The sequence below is a fragment of the Paroedura picta genome, chromosome 12, assembly GCF_049243985.1.
Source record: "Paroedura picta isolate Pp20150507F chromosome 12, Ppicta_v3.0, whole genome shotgun sequence".
Lineage (NCBI taxonomy): Eukaryota > Metazoa > Chordata > Lepidosauria > Squamata > Gekkonidae > Paroedura > Paroedura picta.
In genome coordinates, this window is record NC_135380.1 from 35,930,249 (window position 1) to 35,946,726 (window position 16,478).

General features: G+C 48.2%; 1 protein-coding gene across 1 annotated transcript in view; it reads left to right on the forward strand.

The window, feature by feature from the left end:
- Positions 1–484: 484 nt before the first annotated feature.
- Positions 485–16,478, forward strand: part of NIBAN2 (niban apoptosis regulator 2) — a 100,967-nt gene continuing 84,973 nt past the window's right edge. The window contains exon 1 of the mRNA XM_077307092.1: positions 485–905. Coding sequence (XP_077163207.1) covers positions 851–905 — 55 coding nt within the window. The 5' untranslated portion in view covers positions 485–850. The remainder of the gene's footprint in view (positions 906–16,478) is intronic.

Below are 16,478 nucleotides of genomic sequence, written 5' to 3' on the forward strand. Positions count from 1 at the left end.
CCATCCCCTTCAGCTGTGGTGAAAGTGCCAGGAAGGGACAGGTGATTCTGCAGGAAGATCCTGGGGCTCCTTCAAGATCTCCCATCCTTCGACTAACCAAGGCCAACCCTGCTTAGCTTCTGAGATCATCTGTGCAGGCCTAGCCTTGGCTATCCAGGACAGGGCTACCATCTGCCGCCCAATATGAATGACACCTGCTGGCCTCCCTTACAGGGTTGTTGGGAAGATTGCTGAGATGAGGCCCCAAGCAGTTCCAGAGTTAACCCTGCAAGCCACGACACGGTTATTTGGAAGCAGGTGGCCTCGTGGCCCTCGGCCCTTACACCCGAGTAAACATATCCCTCTCCCCAATCTGATCTGCAAAGCTTCCGCAGGCCAACCCATGTCGGCGGCCAGTTCCCCTCCCTCCGGCTCTTTGGGGAGGGACTCGAGGGCCAAGCTCCCGCCGGCCTTTTCTGCTCCTCATTTCCCTTCCGCTCGCCTCGCCTCCCTTGTCTTTCGGAGCTCCCGGGGAAGGGGACGCCCGGAGGCCGGCTCAACCCGGCCAGGGACGGCCGCCGAGGAGGAGCTCCCGGCCGGGGAGCGGAGGAGGAAGTCTCCGAGGGGGAAAGCGGGAGAGCCGCTCTGCAAGGGCGAGGGGAAGGGGGCGGGCGAGCGGGCGAGAAAGGCGTGTCTGCGGGCGAAGCGTGCGCAAGGCAGGGCCGTTCCTCGCTGGCTGGCTCGCCCGTCTTCCTGCCTCCGTCGCCTTCCCATGGAGCGGCTCGCCTGGCGGGGGCTTCCTCTGCGCCTGTAGCCGGGACGTCGCCTTGTCTTTCGCCGCCTCGCTCGCCGCCGAAGCTTCCCGGGCGCCATGGGGGACGTGATCTCCGCGCACCTGGACGACGCCCGCCGCCAGTTCATCGCAGGTAAGCCAGGCAGGGGCGCAGCGGGCCAGGTGGGTCGCCGGGCCAGGAGGCTTCGCTGCCGCGCCGGGAGGAGCTTTTGCGCTGCTCGTCTTCGCCGGGGCTTGGGCGACACCTCTTTGCCATCCCCCCCACCTCCAAAAAAAAAAAAATAATAAGTATGCAGAATTAAGGGAGAAGTACAATTTTTGGAAAACACGATGGATAAAAAAAAATCCGTGGGAGGGCCACCCACTCCCCCGCTCAGTCGCTTGCTCCAAGCTTCACGTTAAGGGACCTTGAGAATCCCCCCCCCCTCCTGCGCACACACCCCTTTCCCCAAACCCTCCACGTTGCAGCGTCGAAGTTTTTGGGATCGAATCGGCCCCGCCCTTTTCTTGCCTCTGGAAACTTGGCACGGGGGTGGGGAGGAACTGGAAAGGTGTTTCTTGCTGGAGAGGCAAGTCTCGGCAAAGATTTCTTGTCCAGACTGCTGGGGGGGGGGCGAGAGGAGGGGCAGTTCTGGGTTGGTGGCTGCAGAATCAAGGGGGGGGGGTTCCTCATTTGATGCTTAAGTGCACATTTAATGAGTGATCATTTCATGCTTTTGTATCTCGCATGCTTTTCCTGCTTATTTCCTAAGGTGTGGGGCTTTGGTTAGTTGGAGCAGGGGTAGTCAAACTGCGGCCCTCCAGATGTCCATGGACTACAATTCCCATGAGCCCCTGCCAGCATTCGGTCATGGGAATTGTAGTCTATGGACATCTGGAGGGCCGCAGTTTGACTATCCCTGAGTTGGAGGCTGAGGGAGCAAAGGAGGCATAAGCACGGGGGCAGGCGGAAATCCAGCTGGTGAAGTTTTACCACGGGGTTGGTGGGGGGTTAAATAACGGGAAGGGTCACAAGTGCTCTGTTGGGAGAGGGCTCTGCTTCAAGGCAGAGCTTGTTTTTTGGACCCTGATCCTAAACCGAGGGAGTGGCAGCAGTTCTGGCTTGAGCAATATGGAACATCAGGAGGGGTGTCACATGGTGTCAGAAGCGGTCATAAATCAGTGAAGCCTCTGAGGTGCTGGGGACTGTATTTGCTAAATTCTCGCTTGACAGTTGGCAAGATTGATTTGCGGAGCAGCTTACTTCAAGATGCTGGAGATAGGGGCTTAAAGTCCACAACGTTCAAGCTTTTAACGACAAGCTAGGAAGAGTGTTCTGCAGACTCAAAAAAAGGGAGCTCAGATTGTAATACTCCTAGGACAGGGGAAAAAAAGGAGTAAATGAAATGGTTAGTGGCAGACGTAATCTATACTGGATTCCTGAGCTGTGCCTGGGGTGGTTTAATTAATGAGGATTAATGGGAAATGTTTCTGAGTATGTGCAGAGTATTGCCCTGCGTGCACATCTGGCCTGAACATTGTTGCCAGTCTAAGGGAAATGATGGGCTGGTCAAGGTTCTTGGTGGGCAGCGATGTGGCTTGGGCTACCCTAGGGATTGACTGTTCCTTGTTTGGCATGGAAAGCTCTGTGGCCAGGGATCTCTGCCCTCGTGGGAACAGGATATATGGCTCCTTGTTGGAAGGGAATTCCTCCCTTCCCCCATAAGTGGGCTGAGTTCTAGCCAAGATCCTGTCTTCTGTACAATTTGCTCTCTTGCCCCAGGAGGTATCGGCCTGATTATAGACTAGAAATGGGGGGAAGAGGCCGGTAATTGCTGCCTGCCGATACTTGATTGACCCTAATAAGGGGGGAGGAGGAGAGGTCAGTAGTCAGAAGGGGGCAAGTCTGCTATGTCTGGCTCTTCTCCCCCCCACCCCCACCCCCACCCAATTGACAAGGCCAGTTCTCAGACTTGACCTCTTGCTGTCTTTTAAAGTTTGATTGGCATTTGCTCATCTTTTGTCTTGGGGAGTGATGGTCTTGCTTTTTCTTTTCTTTTTTGGTGGAGATTGATAAGATACCTATATTTGCTTTATGGTCTCCATGGCATCTAACAAGAATCCCAGACGGGGAATAATCAGATAATTACAAAACAATGAAGCTTAAATGAAAGTGCGGTAGTATTGTAGGTTTCTGGCTGGTGGAGCAGCCCTGAAAGCTCTGTAGAGGAGAACTGCTTTGGCTGAATGCTGAAATGCCAGTAGAGGAGAAAAGCAAACTTCTAGGGCAGGGGTAGTCAACCTGTGGTCCTCCAGATGTTCATGGACTACAATTCCCATGAGCCCCTGCCAGAAAATGCTGGCAGGGGCTCATGGGAATTTTAGTCCATGAACATCTGGAGGACCACGGGTTGACTATCCCTGTTCTAGGGGGAGGTAGTTCCACGGTCTTGATTCCACTTTTGGGAAGGCCCAGGACCACATAACCTCCCTTTGCCTTTCAGATGCCAAGGGCACAGGGCCGCCCAAGAAGAGTATGAGGTAGATAATCATCAGTCTGGGGATAATTACCATCAAGGTCAAACGCAGTCAGGGCACAGTGTACCTGAGGGACCACCTTTCTGACTATGCCCCTCAAAAAGCCTGGTGCTCTGCCACCGCCGACTGGCTAGTGATCCCTAGCCCAAAAGAAGCTCGCTTGATCTCAACCAGGGCCAGAGCCTTCTCTGTCCTGGTCTCCACCTGGTGGAACAAACTCCTGGAGGAGATCAGGGTCCTGACGGAACTAAAACAGTTCCGCAGGGCCTGCAACAGGAAACTCTTCCACTAGGCATTTGGTTGAGGTCGGCCGGAATCTACAACACCACTGAGCCCTTGAACTCCCCTCCCAGGAATCCTTATACCTGATCTAAACCATAGACCTGTTTGATTGTCACCCTGTTAAACTGTTACATTCTGTTGTTGTTGTTATTGTACCATTTTTGCATTGTAGTTTGTTGACACAGAAACTGAGTTCAGTGTATAGTTCTCTACGTTCCATGTGACCCGCCCTGAGCCTCAGGGCAGGGCGGTATATAAATGTAATAAATAAATTTAAAAAAAACCTTAGGAGCTCTCGATGTAGCCTTCATCCCCACTGCATACATGTACAAATGTGTATCTGAGCAGGAAATTAGCAGTAATTGTTGTAAAGGCAGCTGGTTCTAGACTGGGAAGGAGGGGTACAGGAAGGGGCTTCTCTCTTTTAATGGCTGCTTTTTTTAAAGTGCAGAAGTGCTCTTTGAGTGGGATCAGGGGTCCAGCAAAATAAATACATAAAACCGTGTTACAATTTCCAGGGGGGGGGGGGGCTAAAAATATAGGTGTGAGCATCCTAGGGTGGAGTATAAAATACTTCAGTCAATCTGAGTTTCATAGTCTCTGCCTTGCTGGCTTTCAGTTCCTTGAGAAGTTTCTAAAAACACATTCATACCCAGGAACAGCCTCCGCTGATTTCACCGGGGCTTTACTGTCCACAGACCACGCATAGGATTGCAGCTATTTGGGAGTTGTCCTCTTCCACTGATGTCCCCAAGACCTTTCCATGAATGCAATCTGCTGCTGCTGGTAAAAGGGTCATCCATCTGTGACTCGTGGTGGTGCATGACCAAGTGGAATGGATGAATCATCTTTTTGTGGGGAAAAACTGGTTGATCCAGTGGAGCCTTGTCTTCTCTCCCCCCCCCCTGTAGATCTCTGAATCATAGGGGGTTGGCTTCCATGGAAGGCCTGCATCAGTGGGGCTTAACATGCTGACCGTGAGGGCTTGTTGGGGAATTCCATTGTAAGCCAGAGGTGGTGCTGTGTACATTTGTGAAGTATGTTAAATATATTAGTTACTTGCCTAATTTCATGCATCATTTCCATTCCTGTAAAATATTTTTCATCACCTCCAATGTACTTTGTTGTGTCTATAGTGATTTGGTTCAGATCTTGCACCAAACTGTGGTTTGTACTAGCCACAGTTGAGAACCGTATTCTTATTCCATGATACAGTGGCTTCTAATTCTGGTTAGTGGCTGATGATAAACTGTGTTCTATCAGTTTGGGTTTTGCACCGAACCATAGTTAATTTGTCAGTATTTGGTTTAGTATGATGTCTGAATGGAGTCTTTTATGCTGTTAAATGTAAAGGGCTCACCTTGCAATGAAAAGGTAATGCAACTTTTTTTGGTCCTTAATTACTTTATCTGTCATGGTTTTCATAATTCTCTCTGCGGTCATGAGGTCTAGAAACTTAGTTGGAATGAATAAAGAAGTTGACCATTTTAAGACTCCCATGGGATGTTGCTGGTGGTATAAAATACCAGGGAGAACTACTAACTAAAAAGGACCCTCTATTTTCTCAAAATTACATGACTTTTTTTTACTGACAAGTCTTTGCTTCAACCTGGTCAAATTAGTTGAAAAGCTGTGATAAAAGGCTAAAGAGGGAGTGATCTCTTACATTTTATTCCTACTCTTTCTTCAGCACTCCTAATGTCGATTTTTATCAAGAACAACAATCTTGTAAGGCAAGCTAGGCAGAGCAGAGCCTTGCCCTTGAGTCTCAGTAGTTTTAGTCTCTTCAAAGTGTCTTTTCCTCAGTTTCAGATCTGTACTGCATCTGGGCAGTGATACCAACCCTTAATTTTTCCCTTCCTCTTGCAACCCCTCAAAGGCCCAGGGCGTTTCCCAGTGCAAATGTTAGCCAATTAGGATGCTACAAGAAATTTTTTGAGAGGCTGCCATTGACAAAAATTCTTTGCAGGTGTTTAGTTGGTTACTACAAGAATCCACCTGAGAGCACCCCACCTCCAAGTTCCAGGAAGTGGGTACTGTGCCCTGTGGTTTTACTGGTTTTTTTCATTAGGCTCATTCTTCCGTGTTCCTCATCTTTGCCCAAACAGGCCCTGTTTCTGTGAGCCTTTGGCAGTATCCTTAAGAGAAAGAAGGGTTTTTTCGGGGGGGGGGGATTAACCTTGCTTAATTCTTCGCAGTGCATCTATCTTCACACATTAAGTGCGCACCTGAAAATGTCAAAGTCTGCATGTGATACATTAAGGTTTGTCTTCGCTGCTGCTGTTTATTCGTTTTTAGAATTCCTTTCTAAACTGGACCCTGAACGTGAAATGAAATACGGTATATATAACCTCTGGCCTGACTCAGTTATTTTGAATTGATATAGAGTCTTAATCAAATGATGCACTGGGGATGCAAAACTGTATTGTCTTAATTTTTTGCTTTGGAAGAGCAAACACGGCTGCATAGGACTCCAGTTTGGCTAGAGGGAAACAGAGGAGGTTTAGCTCTTCCACCAAATAGTTTCCCCCACTACAACTGGCCTTTGGGAAACTTTAGAAAAAGGAAATCAGGGAAGAGGGTGTCTCCTCCCACTCTGGCTAATAATAGCACTCATTATGTCAGGGGTGGGTAGCAGGCCCATGTCCTTTGTTCCCCATACTATGGTTTTGTCTTGGGTTTGGGAAGCCTGTTTAAAATTGCATTTTGTATTCTGTCCTGCCTTTCTCCCTCATGCAGATCCAAAGCAGCTTCTCTGGTTCTCCTCGCCTCCACCTCTATCCTCAAAGCAATCCTGAGCTGTAGGTGAGCTCAATATCACCTAGCCAGCTTCCACAGAAGGGTGAGGGGGTTGACCCTCGGCCACCCAGATTCTAGCCTGAGCCTTTAGCTGCTATACCACACACAGGGAAGAGCCAGTTGGATTTTCCCTAATAAAACTCTCTGCCAGCACAACAGACCGCTGTTTGCCAAGTATGTCCAGAGCTTGAATTGTGGTTTGACTTTCCAAAGGGACAAGCTAGCCGTGGTTTTGAGCTGTTTTTGAACTTCTTTCCTCTGCTGCTTGCTAAGATACCCAGTCTGTTTGCATAGCAGACTTGGCAGTAATGGTCACCAGTGTCTTCTCCATTTGGATGTCATGCCAAGCAACTGTTAGAACAAACTGTGGCTTGTGAACTCCTCTAACTACGGTTTCGGAAGTTGTTTTGGCAGCTGGGTGAGAACATTTTGGGTTCCCTTGGCTGTCATCTGGCATGATAACTGAACCAGTAATGATGGAACAGTAGATTTGTTGCTGAGAATAGTTCGATCTCACGTGTTTATTTCTGCTCTCTCTAGAGCAGGGGTAGTCAACCTGTGGTCCTCCAGATGTTCATGGACTACACTTCCCATGAGCCCCTGCCAGCAAATGCTGGCAGGGGTTCATGGGAGTTGTAGTCCATGGACATCTGGAGGGCCGCAGTTTGACTACCCCTGCTCTAGAGTGTCTAGAACAAAAGGTCCTACAAACTCCTTGCTTTGTTTTCCTGAATATTTTAACCAGCATAATGTTTTCTTTGGGTTTTGGTTTTTTTTAGAAGGCTAATCATGTCTTCAATGGAATATTCTCCCCTGCCCCCATTATCAAACAGCTATCTTGGAATAATACCATGAAATGGTTCTGATTTTATTCACTTAGATTACCCTATCAGATTAGCCTGGATTCTTTTGGTAAAACCCTCAGGTTTAAGAGGGCAGATTATTCCCGGTTCATTCATCTTTCCTGCCAAATCCTCATTAAACCAAGTTGGCCTTGGTACTTAATCCTTGCAATCAGTGAAAGGTTGCTTAATATTTAATATTCTACTGCTTATTCCCCCTCTCCAAATATGTTCTTCCAGATTTTTGTTGTGTATTTCATAGTCCTATTTATTTTCATATATATATAATATATATTTCTATTCTGTGCCCCTCTGTAGAGTAGTTTATAAGGATATAAAAGTTTTGCCCTTAAGAACAATACATATTTAGATAAGACACAGTCAAGATCATTGAAACATTTGAGAAGCAGATAAGTTATGAAAAGGAGACATTGTGGGTCAGATGTGCATCTCAGATTTCAGGATTTGAGATCTTGGTTGAACAGTTTAGGTTAGCATTTTTCTTTTCTTTTTTTCTTTTACCATTGATAAACCCCTGAAACATTCTTCAGGCTTCAAGAAACCCCAGGTCATGATCATACAGAATATGGTTGGGAAGCATAGTTGTAGACACGCCCACCTGGGGCTCCTCCCCTTCCCACCCCCTCCAGGCCCATCATTGGCCATTCTGGGAGGAGAGGGGCGGCCTACGTGACTATATATGGCCACATCTTCCAATAAATGTTTATCAAATTTTAAAAATATATATTCATGTTAATTAACTCCCACCCTTTTGGGAAAACCTTCCAGGATCATCCAGAACCTCAAGGGTTTTCTGAAAGCTTGGGTTAGGTTTTTGCTTCTGTCTTAAAGGTGGCTTGGGTCTCCTGGGCTGAGGAGCACCTTCCCTAATATTGGTGCTGCCACCAAAAAGGCCCTGCCATGTGTTGTTACCTGTCCAACCTGTGATGATGTTGCACAAAGAAGGATCTTGCCAGATGACCTCAGCATCAACATAAAGTTCTGCTGGAGAACATGGTCCTTTTGTTTGTCTCACCTTCTATATCTGTCATCCTACTTTACAGTCTGCTTGGTATCGCCAAGTTGCTTTTCTCCAGAATAGGCTGAAATACTCCAACTGTGGCTAGATGAATACTCAGCAGAACAATGACATTTGTGTCCTTTTCATAAGAAGATGCTGGTCTGGTTTTTGTCTGATCACAGATTGGATGGGAGCCTTCCATGTGTATCCTGCCTTCAGTTCCACGTTGAGAAAAAATCCAGAGGAAAATGCACTGAATTGCCTATTTCTGCCACCCTTTCAGTCTTCATCCCTCGCTGCAATTGAGATGAAATAGTTTTGTCTGCATCAGTAATTTCCCACTGTCTCTTTTACAGGTCCACTTTGTACTGTAACATCCTCAGGGGCAGAGACCTACTTTTCTTTCTTTGTTTACCTAGTAAACCGACTTGTACAATGGAGGCATTGTATTAATAACGGGAATGGGTCATGAGCCTTGCGTTAGCTGCCTGGAAGTTGGAGGGTGACTCTCAGAATTGCAGTGTGTTTCCTCCCCTCCTCAGTTGTTAAAAGCAGCTAGTTTGGTTTTGACCTCCAGTGCAGGCCTGGTAGTCTGATTCGTGCCCCATGAAGGGTTTTGAACACCCCCTGCAGTCCCCCCATCAGTGAAAAAGTTCCGATGGCTGGTCCTTTTTTTATTTAGCCTCCGGCTCCGCCACTTTTGGGGGGAGGGAGGAGAACTGCCAGAGCTGAACACTTGTCTTTTTGTCCCACGCTAAGAGCCGGTCGGTGGGGAGGTTTGCCCTTTGAGAGTAGCCCAAGGATCCCCTCCCCATTCTGTCTCCAACAGAGGAACGACCTCTGACTTCCCGTCCCCCTTGGTCTACGGGGAAGGCCCTGAGGGGTGGCCTGTTTGCCGTTATTGGCTTAGCTTTGTCTCTTCCTTCACCTGCTGGTCTTGGATGGGCCGGGCAAGGCAGGCTGGCCTCGGGCATCGCCTCCTGTGCCCTGAATTGCTGGTTGGGTACCTGGCTTCTCTCTCTCACTCTGGCTTCTAAGCAAGTGAAAACAAATTGGCTCTTAAAGGGGTGCTGGAACTAAACCCTGCCTCTTGGTGCTTATGCCATGTTTGTTTTTCATTCTGGGCCTAGACTGTCTTGGAACCTAGTCTTAGGGGGCTAGGTTGGCAGGGATCCTAGATCCATGAAAGCCTGTCAGGGAGGGGGGGGGTCAATTCTTGGCGGGGGGAAATGATTTCTCCTTCTCCATGTGTGTTCCAAATTTCTCCTCTGATCTGCAAATCTCCAGGTGGCATCTAACAGGACCTGTGTTTTATACTCTTGGAAAGGCCTCCTTAGAGGTGATGCCTACAATATGTTTATACCTCCCGCTTTTTAGAGGTTGCCAAGGGCCTCCCACTGTCCACTCCTGTGAGCAATTTTTATTTCTGAGCTCCAGGAGCACATCTTGGAATGTATAAAAGAATATTGAGGCTACACAGGCTTAGATGGAGGGTGGGGCAGTTTGCGGCTAGGTCCCAATCCTCAATGAATCATAGAATAATAGAGTTGCAAGGGACCTCATGGGTCATCTAGTCCAACCCCCTGCACTATGCAGGACACTCACATCCCAATCACTCATCCACTGTAACCTGCCACCCCCTTAAGCCTTCACAGAATCAGCCTCTCCATCAGAGGGCTATCCAGCCTCTGCTTAAAAATTTCCAAAGATGGAGAACCCACCACCTCCCGAGGAAGCCTGATATGATGTTAACTGAGGGACACTTGAAGTAGAGAAGATAGCAGAGAAGATGAAGAAGAGTTGGTCCTTCTATGCCGCTTTTCTCTACCAGAAGGAGTCTCAAAGCAGCTTACATTCACTTTCCCTTCCTCTCCCCACAACTGACACCCTGTGAGGTAGGTGAGGCTGAGAGAGCACTGAAATCACTGCTCGGTCAGAACAGCTTTCTCAGTGCTGTGGCGAGCCCAAGGTCACCCAGCTGGCTGCATGTGGGGGAGGAACGGGGAATCCAATCCGGCTTGCCACATTAGAAGTCCACGCTCCTAATCACTACACCAGGGTGGGAAGAAATGGCTATTTGAAAGGTGGACTCCATAGCCTTATGCCCCTCTGAGGTCCCTCCCAACTTCAACCCCTCCCTCCTCAAGCTCCGTGCCAAAAATCTCCGGCGGTTTCCCAACTCAGAGCTGGCAACCTAACTCTGAGAACAGAATGAGCATTGTTCTGCAGTGACTGATGACAGCATGTCTGATTCAGGGAGGAAGAGTGATTCAAGTGGGTTGCCATGTTGGTCTGAAGCTGCGGGACAAAGTCAGAGTCCAGTGACACCTTGAAGCCTGACAAAATTTTGTTCTAGCCGTAGGGTTTCATGGGCACAGCCGACTTCCTCAGACAAGCTAGCCAGGGCAAAGTGTGCTGTGTGCCTAGGAAGCTTACACCTTGAATCGAACTTTGTTGGTCTGAAAAGTGCCACTGGACTCAAAATTTGTTCCGCGGGTTTGGTGGGGGAGAGAATCACAGTGCCCTTGGTGCGGAAGGAGCATTGGCTCAGTGCAACAGTCCCTGTTTTGCATTCATTTATTTACATTATTTATGGTTTTGTCTTTCTCACTTGGACCCAAATCAGATGACGCAGAGTTGAGTCAGTGCAGTCAACAGGATGGGATGTTCAGTGAACACTGGCATGGGAATTAAGGTTCCCGAAGTCTAAAAACAGAATGGAAACAGCATAAGTATTAAAACTGGCCTGGGCCAGGGCCTTTTCAGGCCTGGCCCCAGTCAGGTGGAATACTATCACTTGGCGAGATCAGGGGCTGTTCCGGAGGGCCTGTGAAATGGAACTATCCCGCCAGGCTTATGTCTGAGGCCAGGAAATTAATGTTGAGAAAATGCTGGCCTCCCTGCTCATAAAACAGCAGTGCTCCGTCCTTCACACCACCCACCCAACAGAAATAAATTCCCTTTTGGATGGTTTTTAAAGAGGCAGTTTAGTAATATAATTTAATTAATGTATGTTAATTTAAAACAGTTGTTGTTGTTATCCATGCAATTATGGATACTTCTGGTTGTTACCTGCCCTGAACCAGCAGGGAAGGGCGGGCTATGTTGTTGTTGTTGTTGTTGTTACATAATGCAAAATTATACAGTGAGATTCTAGAGTCAGCAAGCTGTAAACGACAGTGTAGACCACAGTCCCTCATAATTTATCCAAGTAACTTTGTGGAGCATTGAGTACTGTGCAACTCTGTTGCCTGTGTCAGAAAGTTCCCTTGAATATTTGAATTTTGCATAGTTTGTGGCAGGCCAGGACAGCAGGAGCCTTCTTAATCTCTTCATGCGGACTGTTCGATGATTTGGAGCCACACTGGCTGATTTGCCCCTTTGCAGGTTGGCATCTGCAGAAGACTCCGCTCTGATAGCAAAGGTGCCAGGGTGGAGCGTGGGCGGAGAGGTGGTCTCGCCAATATGAGGGTCCGAGCCTGAAGAGCTTTGTATGCGATAGCTAATGCCTTAAAGGGAGCCTGGTGAAGTGCCTGCAAGATGGGAGTAATGTGTGTGCTCCATCTCATCTCATTCCCAGTAATAGCAATGCTGTAGCATTCCGCACCAACTAGCATTTGCACGTGGAAGGTCCTAAGTGCTGTCCTTGTACCACCAGTCAAAGGATCATGGGTAGTTTGTATTGGGAGCGATCTTTTCCCACTAAAGGTCTTAGAGTTGCTGCCAGCTGGAATAGGTGGCATAGCTCGCCTTACTATCTGACTTCATCTAAGGATGAGGCTTCATATCTTTAACCGCCCCTGTGGTTAAATAAAGCCCTAAGGGCTATTGGGGAGGAGTTAGGGAGGGCTCTGTCCATGATAAAAACTCAGAGGGACAAATCAGGAGCCGCAAAGCGGCTCCTGATTCGCCCCTCCAAGTGCCACTCACAGGCCACTCAAGGGCCAAGCGGCTAATGGGAAAGTGCGCGAAGTGCCTTCCCCATTGGCCCCCACCAGGACAGACCAAAATTCCATTCACCCAGCCCAGTCTGGCTGCCAATCTGCTCCTGACCACTGCAGGGAGAGGAGATCAGCAGGGCTGCCAAGGGGGATGAGAACAGAGGCTGCGTCAGCTCTTTTTGCCCCAAGGCTGTCCAAACTGTCATGTCTAACAGCAAATTGCCTCAGAACCCTGACAGAGCTGGCTGGAGGCTGCAGAGTGCTCCCCTTCCCCCCCTTCAGGCATGCTGCGAAGGACACCTGTGTACTGTGACTACCCCATGTGTATTAGGGCAGAGGGGCATTTCGGTGAATGTGGCCTAATTCACACAAGAAGAGAAATGACGCAAAACTGGGAGGAATTGGTTGCCATGTAACCTTCCCCTAAAAAGAGTCTCCAGTCTGATTTTCCCTTCACATATCTGAGGACATGGCTCTGGAAAGCTCATCTGTAACCACTATGCCAAAATTCCCAAAGGTCAATCCTCTCCCACACTCAATGAACATTCCACACCACAGGTTCTTGACACCCATATCTCCACACCCATACCCACATTTGCCACCATGCCACCACAACCTCCCACACAACACACACATTCTACCCCATGCCCTTACAGATTGGACAACTCCTCCCCTTCCTCTTCCCACTGCCAAGCTCTAGCGCCCATTGTATTCTTGGATACAACGGGCTTTGCCCCTAGTAAAAATATATTAAATAAGCAGTTTACTAAACAGAGCTCAAGGTAATTGCAGAACCATAAAAAAGAAACATTTCTTTTCCCAAAAGGTCACACACGCCTCAGTCAAACATGCACACTATAAATACAAAAACCTTGAATCTAACATGTTTCAATCTATAAGGTTTTCATCACATCTTATAGATCAAAATGTATTAGGCCCAAAATGTATTTATCTGTTTGTTTGTTAATTGGTTAAGTGGTTAATTGGTCGATTTGGTTAATTGGTTGATTGGCTAATTGGCTACTTGGCTAATTGGCTGATTGGTTATTTGGTTAATTGGCTGATTGACTAATTGGTTAATTGGTCAATTGGTTGATTGGCTAATTGGCTACTTGGCTGATTGGTTATTTGGTTAATTGGCTGATTGACTAATTGGTTAATTGGTCAATTGGTTGATTGGCTAATTGGCTACTTGGCTAATTGGCTGATTGGTTAATTGGTTAATTGGCTGATTGACTAATTGGTTAATTGGTCAATTGGTTGATTGGCTAATTGGCTACTTGGCTAATTGGCTGATTGGTTATTTGGTTAATTGGTTAATTGGCTGATTTGTTGATTGATTATTTGGTTAATTGGCTAATTGGTTAATTGGCTAATTGGCTGATTGGTACTTATAAGTTGCCCCTATTGAGCCTGTCATCTTGGGGTGGCATACAACATCTGTAACTGCTCTGTGGAGGCAGTATAAATAAAATGCTAAGGGCCCTTGGGGTGGAACCTGTCTGTGATGGGGGAAGGGAGCCCATTGGCCCCTTCCCCCCCAGAATGACAAGGAGAGCTCAATTGGCAGGCACATTGCACCTGCCGATTGAGCCCTCGGCTTATCATTCCAGGGAGAAGGCACCAATCACCAGCTGAGCGCAGCACGGTTGGTGATTGGACCCTTGGCCCCAGCCTGATGAGTCAGGAGGCATGAAGAGCCTCCTGACCCGCCCCCCCCCACATCTACCACCTTCCCCCCATGCAGCCATGACCAGGCTGCCTACCGCGAGGACATGCAGGCGCCCGGCCCAACCTGCTAGAAGTGGCGGGGGGGCTTTGCCCCCCACCAAGGGGACAGGCCTGACGTGTTGCTGACACCGCGGCCCTGTCCCATTCCTACCCTGAAGCCCTGCAGCTGCCTGGCAGCAGCCCGGCCCCGCCCGCATTCGGGCCCGCCACAGGGACAGCCCTACCACATCACTGACACAGCAGCCCTGTCTCTTTGCATAGCCCAAATACCCGCAGGTGCCCGCCAGCCACCCGTAAGACTCGCCACTGACCCCAAACAACACACAAACGTGGGAGTCGATGCCGACACTGGTAGGCAGCCACCCCTCTCGACCCCACATGCTTCCCCCACCCCACAACTCACCCCCGCACTCTGCTGCTGGTTCCCCACCCCCAAACACCTTGCCCCCACCCTTCTCTACCCCTAGCTCTTCCTCCCTCACTACTCACCCCCCACACCTGCCCAGCGGCCCCTTCCATTGCACCTATCTGCCTGCTGCCTGCCTGCCTGCCTCTCCTTCCTTCCTTCCTTCCTTCCTTCCTTCCTTCCTTCCTTCCTTCCTTCCTTCCTTCCTTCCTTCCTTCCTTCCTTCCTTCCTTCCTTCCTTCTGTTCTCTCTCTCTCTGCCTCTTTTTCTCCTTCTCCATTTCTTTCTTTCTTTCTTTCTTTCTTTCTTTCTTTCTTTCTTTCTTTCTTTCTTTCTTTCTTTCTTTCTTTCTTTCTTTCTTTCTTTCTTTCTTTCTTTCTTTCTTTCTTTCTTTCTTTCTTTCTTTCTTTCTTTCTTTCTTTCTTTCTTTCTTTCTTTCTTTCTTTCTTTCTTTCTTTCTTTCTTTCTTTCTTTCTTTTCCTCCCTTCTACCCATCTATCCATCCAACCCTTAATCTCCTTTCTTGCTCCCATCCATCCATTTCTCTTCTGCTTTTCTTTCTTCCATTCTTTCTTCCAATGCTTACTCTCCTATCTCCCCTTCTCTGTCTCAATCGTTCTTTCTCCCTTTCTCTGTCTCTGTCTCTCTCTCTCTCTTTCTCCCTTTCTCTATGCCTGGCTGCCTGCCTACCTTCCTTTCCTCCCTCCACCCACTGCCCACTAGCGCCCGCTGTATTTTCTATACAGCGGGCTTAATTTCTAGTGTTCCTATAGATCTTTGAAGCTTGTTTCCACCCACATGAACCTCCTCAGGCTATATGGCCAACATGGTGGTGCACTGTGTCATGAATCCACATCAGCTCCCAGGACTACAGGATGAGTTGCCTGTAGAAGGCCATTTGGCCCTTCATGGCCAAACAATGGTTTATTCCCTGTCTTGATCTCCATGACTTATTGCAATGGGTCAGACTCAGATTTGCTTGTGCAGATACAATGTCTGCAACTTTATTTTCCTCGTGTTTATTTTCTTTGATCTTGCATACATGTTTTAATACACGCATTGTACAAATTATAGTGTTTGCATACATCTCTTAGTGAAAGGGAGGTTGTGGATGCCCCAAATATTTATTGAGTCAATTAGCTACAACTTCCAGGGTTTTTCCCTCCCCCTCCCCCCCAGTTGTATGCCTCTTTCTGGGGGGGGGGCACACTGTATGGAAGTCAGTTCTGAGTATCACACCCTTTGGGCTTGGCTACTGACTTGGTTACCATCTGGCCACGGTGAGCCATCAGAATTTACCAGCTCCAAATTACTTGTCTGTAAATCATGCACCAGCCAAGTCAATGACACATGTTTGTATATTTCCTTCCTAATTAAAAAACTGAGAGCTGAGCAAGGGTATCTGTTTCTAGTTGCTGAATATCATAGCAAAAGGAGAAAACCCCTCAATACATAGCTAATTTGTAAAGCATAGCTTGACAGTGGCTCCTAATTCACAACAGGCGACTTAAAAGGGCTATTTGCCTGGCCTTATATGCTGATTTTAGGCAGTAGGCCAGGTTTTCTTCAACCTTTTTATCATTCAAGAAACCCCAGAAGTGGTGTGATCATGCAGAATATGCTTGTGAAGCATAGCTCTGTACATGCTGACCTCTTTCCTGCAAACAGAAAATTGCAGGGAGAAAGGTTTAGCTCTCTCTCTCTCTGGTTTCCATGCTAGCTTTCTGCTTGCATGGAGTGTCGCCCCCCCCCCCTTTAAAATAAATGCCAAATAACATTTGTATCTGGAATCTTCCATTGACCATCTCAAGTGTTATAAACCTTTCTGCTGCATGTGTGAATCAGGTCGTGGCATCTGGGGCGGTGGGAATTTTCAGGGGACGAAACACAACTTGCCATGAAGAACCAGAGAGCGAGTTGAGACAGAAGATGGATTTTCTGCCTCAGACAAGCCCTGCCTGTTCCAGGGGGCATGATGTTTGTGGGGGGGGGGTTATTTGGGTCTGTGCTGTTCTTCCCTGAGCCTGGGTGCCTTGCCAAAAGAGAAAGCATACGTGTGGGGCAGACCTGCAGCACAGGATAGAGCAGAGAGCTCTTGATGTGCTGGGTGGGGTGGATGTGGTTGTAGGGCAGAGTTGAAGTGGAATGTGACCAGGCATGTTTGGGG